Below are 19,320 nucleotides of genomic sequence, written 5' to 3'. Positions count from 1 at the left end.
AAGCCAATTTATTATAAATTAAAAAAAATGGGGCACAACCCATTAGAATTTATTAAAAAAATACCAAACAAAACCAATATATATATATATAGAGAGAGAGTTTCGATCACATGGGCAACTACGTGAGCAACAGCTGACATGACACCTTGTATATCAAATGAGTGATTGCCACGTCATTTGTTGCTCACGTAGTTGCGCATGCTAGTTGCCCATGTGATCGAAACTCTATATATATATATATATATATGTATATATACTATCTTTTTTTTTTTTTGGGGGGGGGGGGTGGGTGGGTTTTGGGGGGCAGGCCCCCCCCTTAAGGCACTATATGCCTCCGCCCCTGCATATCATTTTGAATTTGTTTGTTCCTAAAACTGTGAGTTTCGGATTTTTGGTCAATCGAGGCTATACCCTGCACCGCGTCCCATGGCAGAATGGAAATTCTAGCTAGTAAATGTGAGCTCATCAAGAAAAATCGAGTTTGTTACCGTACAAACAATGAGATTCTTGTATTTGTCGAAAACATATCCGTGGTTTCTATCTTTGCTTGTGATTTTTTTCTGTCAGGTGTTGGGGATGGATCTCGAGTGCATGAGTCGTGAAGATCTGCGTTATTGGTCTAGAAACTTGAACAATCAAGGAATCAAGTGTGCTGATTATTCTCTTGTTTTGTGCACCAGTTGATTTCGCATTAAGGTTCTGGAGAAATATGGTAAGGCAAAAGTTCACTTTGTTGATGTTTTTTTTTTTTGGCAGGAGCAACAGTACATGGAGGAGAATGAGATCTTACACATAAAGGCATGTGTAGGCTGTCTTATTTTTGTTGCGAAATTTGGATATTGATGTAAATGTATATGTATCTAAGTACTCTGCATCGGCTTGCTATGATTCATAGGTTGAACAACTTGAAAAATGCTTTTTGAGCGTACCAATTATCAACCACTTTGCGTCAAGTACCAGTTGATGCCGTTGAGCGTCGTAACACTTGATGGTGCTCTTTTTCAAAAATCCGGTACTTTGACTGGTGGAGGAAACAAGCCACGTGGAGGTAAAATGGGTTCATCTATTCGAGTTTCCAGTGTGTCAGGAGAAGCCGTGGCAAATGCTGAAAAAGAGCTTTCTGATTTTGTTGAAAGACTCACTAATCTACGCAACAAAATTGCCGGTGCTGTAAAGAGTTACCAAGCCTCAGAGAAAATAATTGCACACCTGGAAATGGAATTAGCAAAAAGTCAAAGGTGCTCTAGTGTTTTTATTTTCTTGTCATAATTCCTATGCTAATTGTATACTAAATCTGACTATTTGTTTCTATCAGGTGGACAGTCTGAAATTACAACTTGATGATCTAGAAAAACAAATGGATTCCCTTAAGGCCGCTTCTGTCCCAATCCAGGATGAGGTTGATAATCTAGAGGAGCTGGGTAACATGATATGTGTTGAAGAGAGAGAAATCAATAGGCTTATGCTTGGTCCAAAGCAGCTGAAGGAGAAGGTTTGTCACTTGGCATATTAATATTACTAGTTAGTATTGATGCCAATTACTCTCTCTTTAAACACCGATCTTTTCATACAAATTGGCACTGCACAGATCTGTTACTTCTTAAGTCACTTATGTAGGCGTTGGAGCTTCAGAATAAAATAGAAAATGCTGGCGGAGTGAAATTGAAAAACCAGAAGTCTGTGGTTAGCAAAATTCAATCTGTAAGCATAGAATGCTGGTGATCATTAAAGTCGTATACCGAGTAATAATCCACCAAATTTTCCTCGGTGTGCATATTTAGTTGGAACACTCTATGTTTGCTTGAACAATATATTGATAAAAGTAGCACTGAAATCAACCGTCGCAAAGTTCAAATAGAGAGATGCCAGAAATGATGAAGAAACTGACAAAGGGAATTGAAGAGTTAAAAAATGAAAAGGAACGTCTTACTCAGGAAAGGGAGAAGCTGTGTTCCACCTTTACTGAAACTGAACAGAAAGCTTTTACCGTTCAAGAGAATTATAAGAAAACACAGGAGGTCAGTTTTTTGTTTGTGTGTGCATGTACCAATTGGCGTTTGGCTTGTGAATTGTTGTAGCGTTGTTCTTACAGCATTTAATTGTTTATGCTTAGTTTATTGATCAACACAAAGATGCCCTCGATAAAGCAAAATATGACTATGAAAAACTGAAAAAAACCGTGGATGAGCTGCGGGCAACTGAGGTCTGCTCAGCTTTTATTTTCCTTCTTTTTCTTTTTTCTTTTAACTAAATCGTTTTTAAACTCTGTAATTAATGATTCAGGTGGATGCCGACTACAAGTTACAAGATATGAAGAAAACCTGTAAAGAGTTAGATATCAAGGGGAAATGATACAAGAAAAACTTGATGATCTACAAGTTGCTTTTTCAAAGCAAATGGAACAGTAAGCATTTGGTCCAGATCACAGCGTTACAGTTCTAACGATGTCTGATCTTTCCAACCTTCTTATCCTACTTTTGATGCATGTTTTCTTCTTGTTAGATGGATGCACTGTTTATTAGGATAGTAATTTGTTTTGAGGAAATACGTGTGGATGTGTACGACTTTAGTTTTGAGAAAATACTCAATGGATATGTGCATATATAATTTCACGTTATTTTGGTGGATAGACTTGTTGAATTATGTATGTTCGTCGTTTTGGGATGTATTTATTATTAGTGTATTTTTAAGTTTCAAATATATATTTGTGGCATTATTGTACCAAAATTTTAATTTACAAGCAATGTGTTCTATTACTTCGGCAATTTTAGTATCAACGAATTAAATTAAAGATTTTACTTCATCATTGATTTAAATGCCGCAATCATATATATTGTATTGCTTCGGCAATTTTAGTAATCGACAAAAATGGAAGTAAATCATTATCTTCTACTTCGTATATTAAACAAATTGTCAAAGTAAAACAAATTCTATTAATGCGGCGATTTCATTAATAGACGAAGTAGAATAATGCATTTTACTACGGTAATATAAGAAATTAACGAAGTAAAAATATTATTTCACTTCGTCTGTTAATGAAATTGTTGAAGTAAAAGCTATTATATGGCTTCAGTAATTTCATTAATAACGAAGTAGAATATTGCATTTACTTCGGTGATAAACGAAATTAACGCAGTAAAACACAATCTTTCACTTCGTATAACAACCGAAGTAAAATCATATTTGCTACTTCATCAAATTCAATAATTAGTGAAGTATAAGCATATGTTTGACTTCGCAACTTATGAAATTAGCGAAGTAAAAAATATGTTTTTACTTCGGCGCCGGTCCAATTTTGCCTCCAAAAAACAACCAAAGACTTCGGTAATTTAAGATCTAAGACTTCGGTGATCCAGCAAAGTAAAAAAAACCCTATTACTTCACGTGACACTACATCGGTAATTAAGTTCCTACGACTTCGGTTATTAACCGAAGTCTTACGCGATTTTTCTACTAGTGCGTGTTCTTATTGATTAATGGAACAAGATAAGAGATCAAGTTTATCCATAAATTTATTTATACGTGCATGTGTTGTAATACTACTTTATCTTTTTTTGTCAAAGAATGAGTCATCATAGCACCAATATTACTAATTGAGCTCACATGCATGGACATGGCATGCTCTGATCAACCCCTTCTTCATTCTTCTCTCATCACTTTTCTAAGGACGGATATAATCTTTTTCATTTTATTTCCACTAATTGTTCTTTTCCACTAATTTAAGATGGAAATGAACCTGATTATCCACGGGATCCGTAGATCGAACAATTTTAATCCCCTACGTACATTTCCGCTCGATTTTTGGAGGATCACGACGATTATATATATCTTGATTCTTTCCACTATTATTATTATTTTTTTGACAAGGTGATTCTTTCCACTATTGAGAGGCAAATAGATATTCAAATCTCATTCTTCGTGGCAAAGGAAGCACTTTTCTTTTACTATTGAGATATATTCCTTCCTTTAATTACTTTATCCTAGCTACTTTCCTCAACTTTATTATGTGTTGTCTTCAACCTTTTCCTATCTCCTCTCTAAATGGCCAACTTGTTTCTTTAATTGTGTCATACATACATATGATATGCCAAACACCTTCAAGTACTCCATCAAATTCACATTCACAACATATTCGGATATCCCAATATTCAACTACAAAATACACCTTCATTCAAATGGAAGCTGCAGCTTCAATGCTTGCCTTCTGTTTGCTTCTGGCAATCAACATTTCTTGCTCCTCAGGTAAGATTTATAGTTTGATTCTTCTATTCCTTCATTTAGCAGATAAATGAGATTTGTTTATATATGTATGCAAGTTTTTGATTCGGATCGACCGGAATGAAATTTCGATCACTTCCATGTGCTTCATGTGTAGGATCATTTCATGTTCTGGTTAAGGATTTTAAGCAGAAGGAACTTAAAACAAAAGATGAAAATGCAGTCCATATATGGCGAAAGGCATTAGTCGTGCACGATTTCGCCAATCCCTCTGTTACTCCTTATCCCACCACTCCCATAACCAATCCAGTTACCACTCCTATAACAACAAATCCAGTCACCACTCCCGCCACGGTTACCGTCCCACCCGATACCTCATCTCCAACTACGGTCACCGTTCCCGTTACGAATCCAGTCGTTTCCACGGTACCTATAACCAATCCTGTCACCACTCCTAGCACAACTTACAATCCAGGAGGTCAACCAGTGAGCATTACTAATCCTGGGCCAACATATCCAAATCCAACCGTACCGGCCACGACCCCGGTGGTTGCTCAGCCCGTGACTGCCACCAATGCACCAGCTATTCCTGGGCAGAGTTGGTGTGTTGCCCGGAGTGGAGTGGCGGAAACCGATGTTCAGGCAGCACTCGATTACGCATGCGGGATCGGTGGAGCAGATTGTGCAACAATCCAGCAAGGTGGAAGCTGCTACAATCCAAACACTATGCAGAATCATGCATCGTATGCATTCAATAGCTATTATCAGAGAAATCCAGTGCAAACTAGCTGTGACTTTGGGGGCACGGCTTTCATTACAAATATGAATCCAAGTAAGCATTAACAGAATTAATCAAGAAATTCAATTATTGAAAAAGATTAATTAAACATTTAGCTAGTTTTGTATATTTTTATACTTTAGGCACATGGTTTTCAATTTAGGCCATGTAAGTGTTGTACGTAATTTTCTTGTCAATTTATAATAAATTTTTTTGGCTAAATTTGATAAGTGGTACAGGCGAATATTTTTGGATGTTCATTTTGTTATTCTAATCGAAATATCATATATATAATTTGTAAAATTGTTAGGAAACCCAAAATTCAATTTCTAAAGACGTACAGTTATATTAATAAAAAAAGATAATTGTGTACCTTTAAAATTAGAATGTTACATTTAAGTTTTCGCAGAGTTGAGCACCTATTATGTTGAATATTTGATGAGATCAGCTCTGCATTATATATATATATATATATATAGGTTCAGGTTCTTGCATCTATCCGACATGGTCATCTTCCTCTGCGCTACCGAACTCGGTATCTCCGATCACGACGTATCCAACTGTGACTCCTACTACACCACCTTCATCCGGAGCAAACCCGGTTAGGTAAATTAAACCAAAGGAATATTCAATAATATATATTTTCATTTGGTCTCATTGAATTTAATTTTATATTACTTGTGCAGCTCAGGCAGTCCTCCAGTGATGTTCATGCCAGCCATGGCAAACACGTCTTCCACTTCCAAGTCCAACGCGTTGGAGCCCTTCATCGCCTGCGTTGTTATGATGACATCTATCATCACGTGGAAACTCGTCTTGGATGTATAGGGACAAGCTAACTAGCTCGCACTCCATCTTAAGCTTAATGCATGGGTCAGTTTTGGGTGTACAGTTTTTGGAGAGTCAAGAATTGATCTTATTAGTGATTAATTCAGTATTAGATAATTACATGTCTCGAACCCAAATCCCATGCATGGCTAATTTTCGACAGGAGGTCATCGTTGTCTCGATCCATCCTAATTAATTAGGATGTGAACGACTAAGTGGTTGATACGATTAAGACATATATATATACCCCACATCAAATATATCATAATCCTGGCATGATTCCCACCAAAATTCCTAGTAAATTTGTTCAAGGTTGCGTATCGACCTATATATATATGTATACTAAAAACCATGCACGTGTGGTGAATGAATCGGTCGATGCTACCCAGCACCCGCAAGTTTATCTGGACGGCCCATATCAAATCAACAGATCATATCATTTGATCTGCAAACTAATCTGATCCGTCCAGATCAGTTTTTGGGTGCTACCCTCGTACAAATCCGTGGTGAATGTTGTAAACACAAGTCAGAGTAATTAAAATTCGGAATAAAATTAACACCAAAAATCTCGTGAGACGGTCTTACGAGACAATTTTGCGAGACATTTCATTTTTGGATCATCCATGAAAAATTAATAATTTTTATGTCAAAAATAATATTTTTATTTGTAAATATGAGTAGAGTTGACTCGACTCACAAAATACCTACTCCAAATTTAATTTACTCAACAAAAGATAATCACAGTAGGATTGTAAATTTTTACAATTAATGTTAATTAATCATATGTAACTAATTTAAATAATTTTTTTTTATAAATTTTTAAAAATATTTGGACAACTCATTTTTTTTATTATATATGTTTTTATCGTATCATTTTCTTTTGTTATATTTTCTCAAACAATACATATATTTCATATTTTTCTTGGCAATCAATAACTTGCATTTTTTTTTATTTATAATGGTGTTGGCTATTCTCAGCAATCATTGCTACAAGATATTTGTACTTTCATATTCATCTTTAATTTGTAAGACACCTATATTTGATAAAATATAAATTTCATATTATTATAATTTTTACTCACATATAAAAGTATTGTCGATAAAAAAAAAGTATTGATTGGATGTTGTCATTTATTTGCAATTAATAACAATAATATTTTTGGAAACAAATAATGTTTTTGCTAACTATTACGAGACCTATTTTAATATCACATATTAGCCGATAAGCATAATGAACACTATTAAATTACTAATATCATATTGGTTATATCTGGATAATAATATGTTTTTATTTTCTTAATTGTTTATATATCTCCATGTAATAATTTGAGCATCTCTATTTAAGAAAAAAATCAAGTGTTTATAAAGTTTGAATATTACACATAAGTTTATAATACAATACATTTAATTTGAAAACTGACCGCTTATTTCGATTATGACTAACAAGTATACTAGGTCAAGTGATAGTAAGTAGATGATGTGTAACGCCCCAAAAATTTATTACCGATTTAATTGGCAATTTAAAATAATTATTGAGTTGAAAAAATAATTACTACTGCCTAATGAGTTATAAAGTGTATTTACAAAATACACGTGCCAATTAGTCAATGAGTTTGACTATTTCTGGATATCTGGTAATATTGGTATATTTGAGATAATTATTGAGATATCGGAATTAAAATAATTATTTATGCCAGATAATTTAAATTTTAGAAATTAATCAGTTTGTGTGACTGGTCAAAGCCTAAGATTGACTCAATTTATTTATTTGAGAATTTACTGGTCTAGTTTACAAGTCAAAGTTCGCTATTCCAGATTATGGTAAAAATGTGTTAAATTACATATTGAAGTAAAATAACACAAGAGCATTAAAATGGATCATATCGGATCATTTTAGGACCAATTTTTATAATATTAAGTGGTATACTCTTTCTCACGCACAACCTCAAGAACACACACTAAACCCTAACCCCCCATTTCACGTCCCGCCGTCGCCGACCGCCGTTCGCCGTCCTTCGTCGTTGATTGAGCATGCCATCTTGTAGCTCTCTTCAAGACGATCACATCCATACAAAGAATAATGAGTTTTGGTGTCTGATTTGGCGAGAACGAAGTCGAGAATCGCGCGGCACTATTCATCATCTTCCTCGCGCGAATCGTCGGATTTCAGGTCGATTCTTGTTGTTTTAGTGTTGTTAAAAGGTTCTAGGATGTGTGTAGATCATTTTCCGATATTATTACAGCTTTTTCCGTTGAAAAATTGGGCAGATCTGAGCTCGAACGCCGCCGCCACCGCCGTCTGTTTTTCACCGATTCCAGCCGCCATGGTAGTTCTCTCCTGTAAGACCCTGAAATTAATTATTTCGTGATTAGCAGAGTTGATTATGATTTATTTTGGTATTAATGGATATTTTGAGCCGGGATTGAATTGATTTTAATTGGTAATTCAGGGACCGAGTTGCAATTAAAGGTTTTGGACCAAGTTAGAAGATTTGACTTAGTACGTATTATTATTATCTACCCATCCTATCATCACCATCACTCATCCCTCCTCTCTTCCTCCTCTCTCCTGTACGCATAAACCGAGAAAGCAATGGCCAACATTTCAAGCTTTTCCTTCCTCTTGGATTCGCACGATCCGACCGTCAGATTTTCGTTTTGAGTTGAGATTCACGATCACCGCAGCAAGGGCGTCGTTTTGCCGTTAGTTTTTCTACGATCTATGAACTTTGATTTTTGTTGGGTTGTCAAAATTTGATGATTTTCGAGTATGTTGTTCTTGAGCTAGTATAGACTGTGTATTCGAAGTCGGTTCGGAAAAAGAACAAAGTTTGGATTTTATATGATTTTTAGAGCATATTTTCAAAATGGGTTTTGTGATGTTGGTTGGATTTGGTCGTTTAGGTTGGTTTAGAAGATGGTTTGAATTGTGTGGATGATGATTGTTGATTGGAGATTTTTGGTTTGACCGTTTATAGCCGTTATGTCGTCGAAATTGAGTTTTGGATTATCGGTTTTATTATTTCGGTTTGATTTCCGGGTTTGTTTGAGTTGATGAATTGATAGTGAATTCGTATGTTCTACATTTTCAGATTTGAGTTGAAGAGTTTTGGTTTTGGAACGAACTTGGGAGTTTGTACCGATTTGAGAGTTGAAGACGGTATAGTATTGAACTTCTTGTAATGGTTTGTTTTGATTTGATTCGATATTGATTGAGTTCGTTGTCATTTTCAGATTTGAATCCCTGACGAACTTGAAAAGGTAAAAGACGACATTGAATTGAATGGGGTTGAATACTCGAGTTCGATTGATTCTCGAGTCCCGAAAATCACATACTGCATGTTTATTTGTTGGTGTGAACTTGATTGATTATTTTGTTTACACTTGCATTCATATTGAGACGAATATTCGATTCGTTTTGAAATTAGACGATTTACGGAGCTATATTGAAGTGGCTTTGAATTTCGAGTTTTTCCAAGTGCTAGAATACTTCTTATAGTTGCTCTGAAGTCTAGGGGTTTGAGTTGTGCGACATCCACCCCAAATGGGAGTGTAGGTGGGTTGTTTGTAATGTCTTGAACCCGGGATCCCAACCGAATACCGACTGATATTTCGATTATCTGACTTGATAATCCCAAATTTTGAAGTCATGCATTCATCCACCCTCTTTTGATTTATTCATGATTGATACATTTCAATATGAGGTGTTTAATTGATATTGTATGCCTGTCTCTTTTACTTAGAAATTATATTTCTAACCGGGTTATCTGGCTGTTGTTTTTGTTTGTATGTGTACTTGACAACAGGATGATCAGGAGCCGGAACGAGTCATCTGGGTTAGCTCGGGGAGAGAATGATAGAAATGAGACACCGTGTCGTAGGGTTGTGTCCTTTGAACCTGTATTATTTTGATTAGTCGAACGAATTGTATCGTCGAACTTGTTATGTTGTATTTCGGGAAGAACTTAGACTATTGTATAGCTAAAAGTTGATTGTGTGTATGTTGGCTTTTATTTGGTTGGAAATGATTTTGTTTGGCTTTTATGGGAAGCCTGAGTTTTTTGTTCGATTGGCCTGCGCGCGAGCGAGGCTTTACCACGTGCGCGCGCAAGGAGTCTGGAGGGGCTCGGTTTTTTTGGCATGCACGCGCGCGAGCTATTCCTTGCGAGTTTTGTTTTGTAACCCCCCGCGCGCGCGAGGGGTGTATCTTGCGCGGGCGCGAGGTCTTCCGCCGGGCTCTGACGATTAAGCCCGCGCGCGCGAGATGAAGATCTCGCGCGAGCGCGAGGTACTTTTAAAAAAAAATAAAAATTTTATTCGAGTCCTCGGCTCTCAGTGTTCGATTGTAGTTAATTATTTGAGATTAGAAGATTAGAAACGGGGTCTCACATTAAGTGGTATCAGAGTGATAAGAATCTTGGAATTAAGCTAGAGTGAGCGGGGTGGAACGAGTCCGCATGAATTGAATTCTCGAATGTGATTTATTTATTTACATGATTATTTAAATGTGTGCGAGCATGCTTTATTGATTCTGGAATTAATTGAATTACATGAGTTGTGATTTAATTTATAAAGCATGGATTACGTGATATATTTATCTGTCATGTGCTATTATTTGTTCTCGTATATCCTTGAGATTCATGAATACTCAGAGCAGAGTTTTGGACACCGAGGTTATGATATTGAGATTGCGATTGAGGTATTGTGTCCTAACCCTTTGATATCAGATGACATCTCGATGATCTGTGCGAAGGAATCAACCACCTTTGGTTCCTCCTTCTAGTGAGAATCCTCCGCCGGTAGTGACTCCTTTGAATGATCAGGGTAGTACTGGAGTAGATCAGATGGATGCTACCGCAACCTCTATGGAGACTCTATTGAAGAGATTTTGATCGTTCCGACCGCCGACCTTGACGGGTACCGAGAACTCCGTTGATTGTGAAATTTGGCTAAAGGACATTGATTAGCTCTTTGATTCACTCGACTATACCGATGACCGCAGAATCAGGTTAGTCATTCACCAACTATAGGGTGTTGCTAAGAATTGGTGGACTACAACCAAGAGAGCAAATGAGAATCGAGACACTGTTATCATGTGGAGTCTGCTTAAGACTGAGTTTTATAAGAGATTCTTTCCTGTCTCGTACCGAAAGGAAAAGGGTGCCGAATTTGCGAATTTGAAGCAAGGGAACGTGAGTATCGAAGATTATGTGAGCAAGTTTGACAGTCTCTTGAGGTTCGTACCTCACATAGCAGACAATGAAGAAGCCAAAGCCGATCATTTCATAAACGGCTTAAATCCTGAGATTTTCACTTTGGTCAATACCGGGAGACCAAATAACTTCGCAGATGCTATGGATCAGGCAAAGGGAGCCGAAGCTGGACTTTTGATGCAGCGAGGAAATCAGTTAGCTCCTCAGCAGCAGCAGCAGAGATCTTTTCAGTCTCAGCCTGTTCAGTTTCAGCCACAACAGCAGTCTCAGTATCAGTACCAACCTTCTCAGCAGTCGAATCAGTCTCAGAGGGTTGAGGGAGGTAACAGTGGCAGAAACAGACGAGATCAGTATAAACCAAAAAGGAAGCAGTTTAAGAAGTATGAGAGCAGTTCATCGAGTTCTAGTGGCTCTAGACAGTTCAGTTCTGGGCAGAGTTCAGGGTTTTCAGGAGCATCGTGCAGTAAGTGTGGAGGCCATCACCCAAGTGATCAGTGTCGGGGCGTGTTTGGTAGTTGTAATATCTTCCAGCAGTCGGGTCACTTTGCTAGAGTCTGTCCTCAGCGAGGATCCGATAGAGCTCAGAGCGGCAGTTCTTCTCGACCGCCAGCTTAGCCCGAGAGAACAGCTTCTGCAGTCCATTCTTTTCAGCCCCAGCAACAGTCTCGTCAGGGAGGTAATCTAAATCAAAATCGACCTTCTCGATAGCAGGCGAGGGTGTTTGATTTGATAGAGGATCATGCCAATGAAGCTCCGAATGATGTGATAGCAGGTAACTGTTCGATTTTTAGTTATCCTGCGTATGTTTTGATTGATACGGGTGCTTCTTACTGTTTTATTTCTGAGAGATTTGTCTTGATGCATGATTTAATTGCTGAGCCTTTATCTGATGTTGTTTCTATTACTTCACCTTTGGGTGGAAAAACTGTTTCGGTGAGATTGGTCCGTAATTGCGTGTTAGAGTCCGAGGGGAATTCGATTGAGATAAACTGCATTGTACTTGGACTATCTGATTTTGACTGTATTGTCGGGATTGATGTTTTGACCAAGTATAGGGAGACAGTAGATTGCTTTCAGAAAGTGGTCCGATTCAGACCCGAGATGGCAGACGAGTGGAAGTTTTTCGGTAAGGGTTCTCGATCCAAAATTCCTTTGATTTCTGTGTTATCCATGTCTCGTTTGCTACAGAGGGGAGCAGAAGGATTTCTTATTTATGCAGTGGATGTTCAGAGGTCTAGCCCTGAGTTGACTGAGATACCAGTGGTTAGAGAGTTTCCGGATGTATTTCCAGACGAGATTCCTAGTTTGCCGCCTATTCGAGAGATCGAATTTAGCATTGAACTTGCATCAGGTACTCAGACTATTTTGAAAGCGCCTTACCGAATGGCTCCGTTAGAATTGAAAGAGTTGAAGGAGCGTTAGAAGATTTGATTGCCAAGGGATACATCCGACCTAGCGTATCGCCTTGGGGTTCTCCAGTGCTTTTCGTGAGGAAGAAAGACGGTTCTATGTGACTCTGCATCGACTACCGCCAGTTGAATCAAGAAACGATCAAGAACAAGTATCCTCTACCTAGAATTGATGACCTTTTTGATCAACTGCAGGGTTCTTCAGTGTGTTCGAAGATAGTTATGAGACCAGGGTATCATCAGCTGAGAGTGCGCGACGAGGATGTGCCGAAGATAGCCTTCAGAACCAGATATGGGCATTTTGAGTTTATAGTCATGCCGTTTGGTTTGACCATTGCTCCAGCATATTTTATGGATCTGATGAATCGTGACTTTCAGCGGTATCTAGATGAGTTTGTCATCATCTTCATTGACGATATTCTAATCAATTCGAAGAATCGTTCTGACCATGCAGAGCATCTGAGGATTGTATTGCAGATTTTACGAGCCGAACAGTTGTATGCTAAGCTATCAAAGTGCGAGTTTTGGTTGGACCGAGTTGTTTTTCTAGGCCACATTATATCGGGAAATGGAATTGGTGTACACCCCAGTAAGATCAAGGCATTCATGAATTGGCCGAAACCGACATCAGTACCAGAAATCCGAAGCTTTATGGGTTTAGCGGGATATTATCGCCGATTTATCGAGGGTTTCTCTTCCATTGCAAAGCCGATTACCCAGTTGACCCAGAAGAATGCACCGTTTGTTTGGTCCGAGGACTGCGAGGCCTGTTATATTGAGTTGAAGAAGAGGTTGACCAGCGCACCGATCTTATCTATTCCTTAAGGTACGGGAGGTTTTTCCATTTACTGCGATGCTTCTCACCGTGGTCTTGGATGAATTCTTATGTAGAGGAATCACACCATAGCTTATGCATTCGGGTAGCTGAAGCCGCACGAGACTCGTTATCCGATCCATGATCTTGAGCTTGCTGCGATCGTCTTTGCTTTGAAGACCTGGAGCCATTACCTTTATGGTGAGTCTTTTGAAATATTTTCTGACCACAAGAGCCTGAAATAATAGTTTTCCCAGTCCAAGCTGAACATGAGACAAAGGAGATGGATGGATTTGCTTAAGGACTTCGACTGTGAGATCAAATATTATCCTGGAAAGTCGAATGCAGCTGCAGACGCTTTTAGTCGAAAACTTTGTTCCTTATCTCTCGTTACGATTGGTGTCTCTCAGTTGATTGAAGACTGTTCTATTTCTTGTTTGGAGTTTGAGACCGATAGGAGATTGATAGTCATGTTTGTGTATCTTATTTTAATATCATTTTGTTTTTGTTTTGCATGCATTTATATGTTGTAATTTAACAATTTGTTTTTATTTTATTTTTCATGTCTGCATAACATACTCTCTGATTTATTGTGTAGCAAGTCGCATTTTACTGGAAAAAAGAGAATTGTTGAAGAAGGAAGGATGATGCGCTTGGGAAGAGAAGAGAAAGATTTGTTTGCACAAGGAGTTGTGCAAACGCACAACAAGTAGTGCAAACAAGGAAGAATCAAACGCATTTGCTCAAGTTGTTTGCACCACATATGCGCTATTGAAGAAATATGAAGGAAGCGCATTTGCGCTTGAAGAATACTCGTTTGCGCAGGTGCTGTGATGCATACAGATTTGTGAGATAAAATATGCCCGCTCAATCCGCATAATCCAACCGATCGAGCGGTGCCAAGAATTATGAAAACAGTAGGGGCCAAGATTTTGTCTCGCTCGATCCGCAGAATTCAACCGATCGAGCGAGACGGGCTGTTCGGGAAAAAATCTGTAAATTAGAAATTTTTATTTTTAAGGACTCTAGCCTTAATTAAAATATATATCTCAAATTTTAGAGTTTGAGGAGCATTATGAAGATCTCTTGACGGCTTGGAACGCGAAGAACAATCTGGCGGCTAGGTTTTATCTTTCTTGTTCTTAGATTTTAATTCTTCTAGTTTTTATTCTTGGTTGAGGAAGACGAACCCTTGATTTTATTTATCTTGTGAGATTCAGATTTTCATTGTTTGATTTTTATCGAGTATCAAGAGTTGTTCTGGTTTATTTCATGCTTGTGTGTTTGATTATTAGATTGATCACCTGATAATTCTTTCGTACAATCTACCGCTAAATTAGATTTCAAATCCGTAATTGTTTGAATCATCTAATTTGTGAAGCAACTATGATTAATATTTTCTGCAGTTGAATTTGTTAACTCATAAGAACAAAAATTGACTAGATTAAATACAACCGCTGGTGTATGTGTTGTCTAGATTCATCAGTTTTACTAGTTTGAATGCTACCGTGTATTTAAATCTAGATTGCTGTTATCGGGTTAATTTATTGGTAAGGGTTAATTTAGAATGCTGTTTTCTAATTAACTAAAATTAAGGTGAAACAGAAATTTAATTTTCAATGATGAATATTCAATGCGAATTAATTATTTTAGAGAATCAATGATCGAGTGAATGATTTCAAGGGTGTAGTCGACCGATACTAAGTCTCGTTATTTTATTGATTTTCTTATTTTAATTCTTGCGTAGTAGTTTTTAAAATTCCAAATCCCCTTTTATTTATTTCCAGTATTTTTAAGAATACAAATAAATTTCACTTTCCTCGTGGGAAAGATCCCTACTCTCACTACTATATATTTTATTTATCTGATTGGAGTCGGGTAATTTGGGTGCGACACGACTGAGCGCTACCAGATATCCATCAGAGTTTTTGGGGTTCAGGCCGAGCCAGAGTTGTTTTAGTTGATCAAAGAGGCATAGAGATCTGATCCGAGTAGTCAGAGTTCGATAGAGAGGGTCAGATCAGGTCACCAGTCAGAGTTTCAGGTCAGGGATGATGTTTTATTCGTGAATAACCGTATTGTGGTGCACGATGTTTTTGAATTGAGACATCTTATTCTTCAAGAGGCGCATTTCAGTCGGTTCAGTGTTCATCCCGAAGGCCGGAAGATGTATAATGACCTAAAGACTCAGTTTTGGTGGAAACAACTGAAGGGAGACGTCACGAGGTTTGTGTCCCATTTTGTCTGAATTGTCAACAGGTGAAAGCCGAGAGGAAGAAACCAGGTGGCTTATTGCACAGTTTGCCTGTCCCGGAATGGAAGTGGGATCATATCTCTATGGATTTTGTCACGAAGCTACCGCGTTCAGTTAGAGGTTGTGATGCGATTTGGGTAGTGATTGACCGACTGGCGAAATCTGCTTGTTTCATTCCATACAGAATGACATACCATCACAATCAGATGACCGAGTTATATGTCAGAGAGGTTGTGAGATTGCACGGCGTGCTGAAGTCGATAGTATCAGACAGAGATCCGAGATTCACTTCTCACTTTTGGCACAGTTTACAGGAGGCATTGGATACTCGTTTGCACTTGAGCACAACGTATCACCCTCAGATCGACGGTCAGTCGAAGCGTACGATCCAGACTTTGGAAGATATGCTTCGAGAAGTAGTGCTTGATTTTGGCTTAGGTTGGCAGGATTCTTTGCCTCTAGTGGAGTTTTCGTACAATAACAGTTTCCAAGCAAGTATTGGAATGACACCTTTTGAAGCTTTGTACGGGAAGAAGTGCAGATCTCCATTATTTTGGGATGAGATTTCAGAATCACGTGAGTTGGGTCCAAATATGATTCGCGATATGGCAGAGCAGGTGAAGTTGATTCGAATCAGAATGTAGACATCCCAAGATCTACAGACCAAGTACGCTAATATCAGACGCAGACCACTGTGTTTTTATCAGGGAGACCATGTGTTTTTGAAGATTTCTCCGTTCAGAGGCACTGTCAGATTCGGGAAAAGAGGGAAGATTTCGCCGAGATTCATTGGACCGTATGAGATTTTGGAAAAGATAGGCGATCTTGCCTATAGTATTGCTCTTCCTCCATCTCTTTCAGGCATCCACGATGTGTTTCACGTTTCGATGTTGCGGAAATATCATCCTAATCCGACCCATGTTCTTCAACCAGACTAGGCAGAACTCGATGAGACTCTAAGCTACTTCGAGAGACCGATTCAGATTCTTGATAGGAAAGAGAAGCAGCTCAGAAACAAGTCGATTCCGTTACTGAAGATCCAGTGGAGTCGTCACGGAGTTGAAGAAGCAACTTGGGAGGCCGAATCCGACATAAGGCAACGATTTCCAAAATTATTTGACTGATGTTAGTTTTTCTTCAGTATGACTCTTCCTTGTTTCAGTCTGTGATCTGTTGGATTTCGAGGACGAAATCGAATCTTAGAGGGGGAGAATTGTAAGACCCTAAAATTAATTATTTCGTGATTAGCAGAGTTGATTATTATTTATTTTGGAATTAATGGAGATTTTGAGCCGAGATTGAATTGATTTTAATTGGTAATTCAGGGACCGAGTTGCAATTGAAGGTTTTGGACCAAGTCAAAAGATTTGACTTAGTACATATTATTATTATCTACCCATCCTATCATCACCATCACTCATCCCTCCTCTCTTCCTCCTCTCTCCTGTACGCATAAACCAAGAAAGCCATGGCCAACATTTCAAGCTTTTCCTTCCTTTGATTCGCACGATCCGACCGTCAAATTTTTGTTTTGAGTTGAGATTCACGATCACCGCAGCGAGGGCGTCATTTTGCCGTAAGTTTTGCTACCATCTATGAACTTTGATTTTTGTTGGGTTGTCAGAATTTGATGATTTTCGAATATGTTGTTCTTGAGCTAGTGTAACGCCCTGTTTTTATCTTAAATGAGTTTATTTGAGTTAATCAGAGATTACAGAGTTCTCGAGCCGGTTTGATTTTGATCAAGGTCCTTTTTGAAAATTTTGGAAATTTCAGGGACTAAAACGCAAATAGGAGATTTAATATATTATCTACACTTAGATTTTTATTTAGATCACTTCTCCTTCCTCCCCAAAGCGTGAACCTCCATTGTAGGCGCCCAAAACGTTTCTTCAAGCTTTGGAATTCTCCGATTTTGTCGATCCGTCCGTTAGAAATTATTTCTGAAGGCAGATTAGCAATCACAGCAACGAGAGCTTCGTTATATCGTAAGTTCTTCTTCGATCGGATACATTCTAGTTTTTGGATGTTGTTAGAATCGTTTGAGATTCGAGTATGTTGTTCTCTACAGAGTTCTGATCGTTTATTATCTGTCGGTTTTGAATTAGAGCGACGTTCGGATTTATTATGATTTTTGGAAGCCATTTTCGAAAATGTGGATTTTGAGATTGATGGGTTTGCTTTGTTTTGGTTGTCTTAGAATTTTTATGAGGTTATATCTCTATTGAACTGCTGTCTGCGTTGTCGGTTTGTTCAGTTATAGCCGTTATGCTGTCGGTTTGAGTTTTGGAGATTTGAACCGTTTTTGAAGTTGTTGAACTTGGCTTGTAAGTCGATCATAGTAATTGATCTTTGATTGTATCTGAACAGATTCGTTTGGAGTTGTCAAGCCCTGTGTTAGCAGCATTTGGTCGTCGAGAATTGGACGAAGAACGGTAAAGAGATTACCTTGAACTGTTGCCTTTGTTGTTGGATTGTTTAGTTGTTGATTAAACCTTTTGTTGTAGCTTATCCAGAGTTGGAACTACTGCATTGAAAGGTAAAAGCAGTCATCGTAGCGGGATAGCATACTCGGGACTGTTGGTTCTCGAGTTTCCCCTTTTTAAATCACATATTGCATTGATACTTGTTCTAGCACGTGGAACTTTTAATTGTTGATTGATTGAGTTTTTGTTATGTGGCTTATGTTTATGTTCCTGTTATGCATTCATCTTGAGCCTACTTTGATTTCAGCGGGCAGAACCGCCCTTTTTGTTAGACGTTTGGGAACTATTATTGAGTGGCCTAGGTTGTAGTATTTCACCTAGTGCTAGCATACTCATTATGGTTGCTCAAAGTATAGATGAGTGGGATACGTGGCACCACCTCGATTGGGAGAGTCGGTGAGTCGTTACGTGATCTCATCCTCGGGATCCCAAAAGCAGAGTAATAATCCCGTGTTTATCAGATTCGATATCCTGGTTTTAAATACATTCATATCATTAACTTCGACTTGAATATGTGGTTTGATAGCATGTTGTATATTCATTACTTGATATGTTGCTTTTACTGGGATTATCATTCTCACCGGTTATCCGGCTGTTGCTTTGTTTTGTATGTGTACTTGGCAACAGGAAGGGCAGGATCAAGTCAGCTTAGACCTGGTTAGCGTCCAGAGCAAGAGATAGAAGTGAGACTCGTTTAGAAGTCGAATCAGCATGTCAACCTAGTTATGTTTTGCGATCATGTTTAGTCATTCAAACTTCTCGTATATGTTTTGTAAGCAAGAACGATGTAGGTGCTATTGAATTGAATGTTGCTCTTCCCTAAACCTTTCTTGTATTGTTATTGGAATGTCAAATACTCTTAATGCAAGTGTTTAGGTTTTGTTTGAGTTTATTACAGTGCCTTAACTCTTCTGGGCGAGGGGACGGCGCGGGCGCGCGATTGTTGGCGCGGGCGCGCGGCCTCTTTGCGAGATATGAGAGCGGGCGCGCTTCCTTTGGCGCGGTCGCGCTGGGATTTGCGGGATGTAGGCGCGGGTGCGCTGATGTCAGCGCGGGCGCGCGAGCCTCCTTCTTAAAAAAAAAAAAAAATTTAATGGGTTCTTGATTACTTATCGCTTGTTGTCTGATATTAGTTGTTTAGAAACGAGGTCTCACAGCTAGCATAGACTGTGTATTCGAAGACAGTTCAGAAAAGAACGATATTTGGATTTTATATGATTTTTAGAGCATATTTTCGAAATGGGTTTTGTGATGTTGGTTGGATTTGGTCTTTTAGGTTGGTTTAGAAGATGGTTTGAATTGTGTGGATGATGATTGTTG

The 19,320-nt window shown here is 38.3% G+C and overlaps 1 protein-coding gene across 1 annotated transcript; it reads left to right on the top strand.

Annotated features, from left to right (window-relative positions):
* Positions 1 to 4,055: 4,055 nt before the first annotated feature.
* Positions 4,056 to 5,946, top strand: LOC140866719 (uncharacterized). The gene is made up of 4 exons (XM_073271750.1): positions 4,056 to 4,242; positions 4,376 to 5,050; positions 5,476 to 5,602; positions 5,683 to 5,946. The coding sequence occupies exons 1-4, from the start codon at positions 4,080 to 4,082 to the stop codon at positions 5,822 to 5,824; spliced, it is 1,107 nt and encodes a 368-aa protein (XP_073127851.1). The 5' UTR covers positions 4,056 to 4,079; the 3' UTR covers positions 5,825 to 5,946.
* Positions 5,947 to 19,320: the final 13,374 nt, after the last annotated feature.

This window comes from Henckelia pumila, chromosome 4, assembly GCF_033568475.1.
Source record: "Henckelia pumila isolate YLH828 chromosome 4, ASM3356847v2, whole genome shotgun sequence".
NCBI classification, from domain to species: Eukaryota; Viridiplantae; Streptophyta; class Magnoliopsida; order Lamiales; family Gesneriaceae; genus Henckelia; species Henckelia pumila.
This window is presented reverse-complemented; position numbering and strand designations above follow the sequence as displayed.

Excerpts from the sequence above, each read along its gene's own strand:
- LOC140866719 (XM_073271750.1), top strand. The coding sequence starts at position 4,080 with ATGATATGCCAAACACCTTCAAGTACTCCATCAAATTCACATTCACAA. Across the intron at positions 4,243-4,375 it reads CAACATTTCTTGCTCCTCAG|GATCATTTCATGTTCTGGTT; the intron begins GTAAGATTTATA and ends CTTCATGTGTAG. Across the intron at positions 5,603-5,682 it reads TCCGGAGCAAACCCGGTTAG|CTCAGGCAGTCCTCCAGTGA; the intron begins GTAAATTAAACC and ends TTACTTGTGCAG.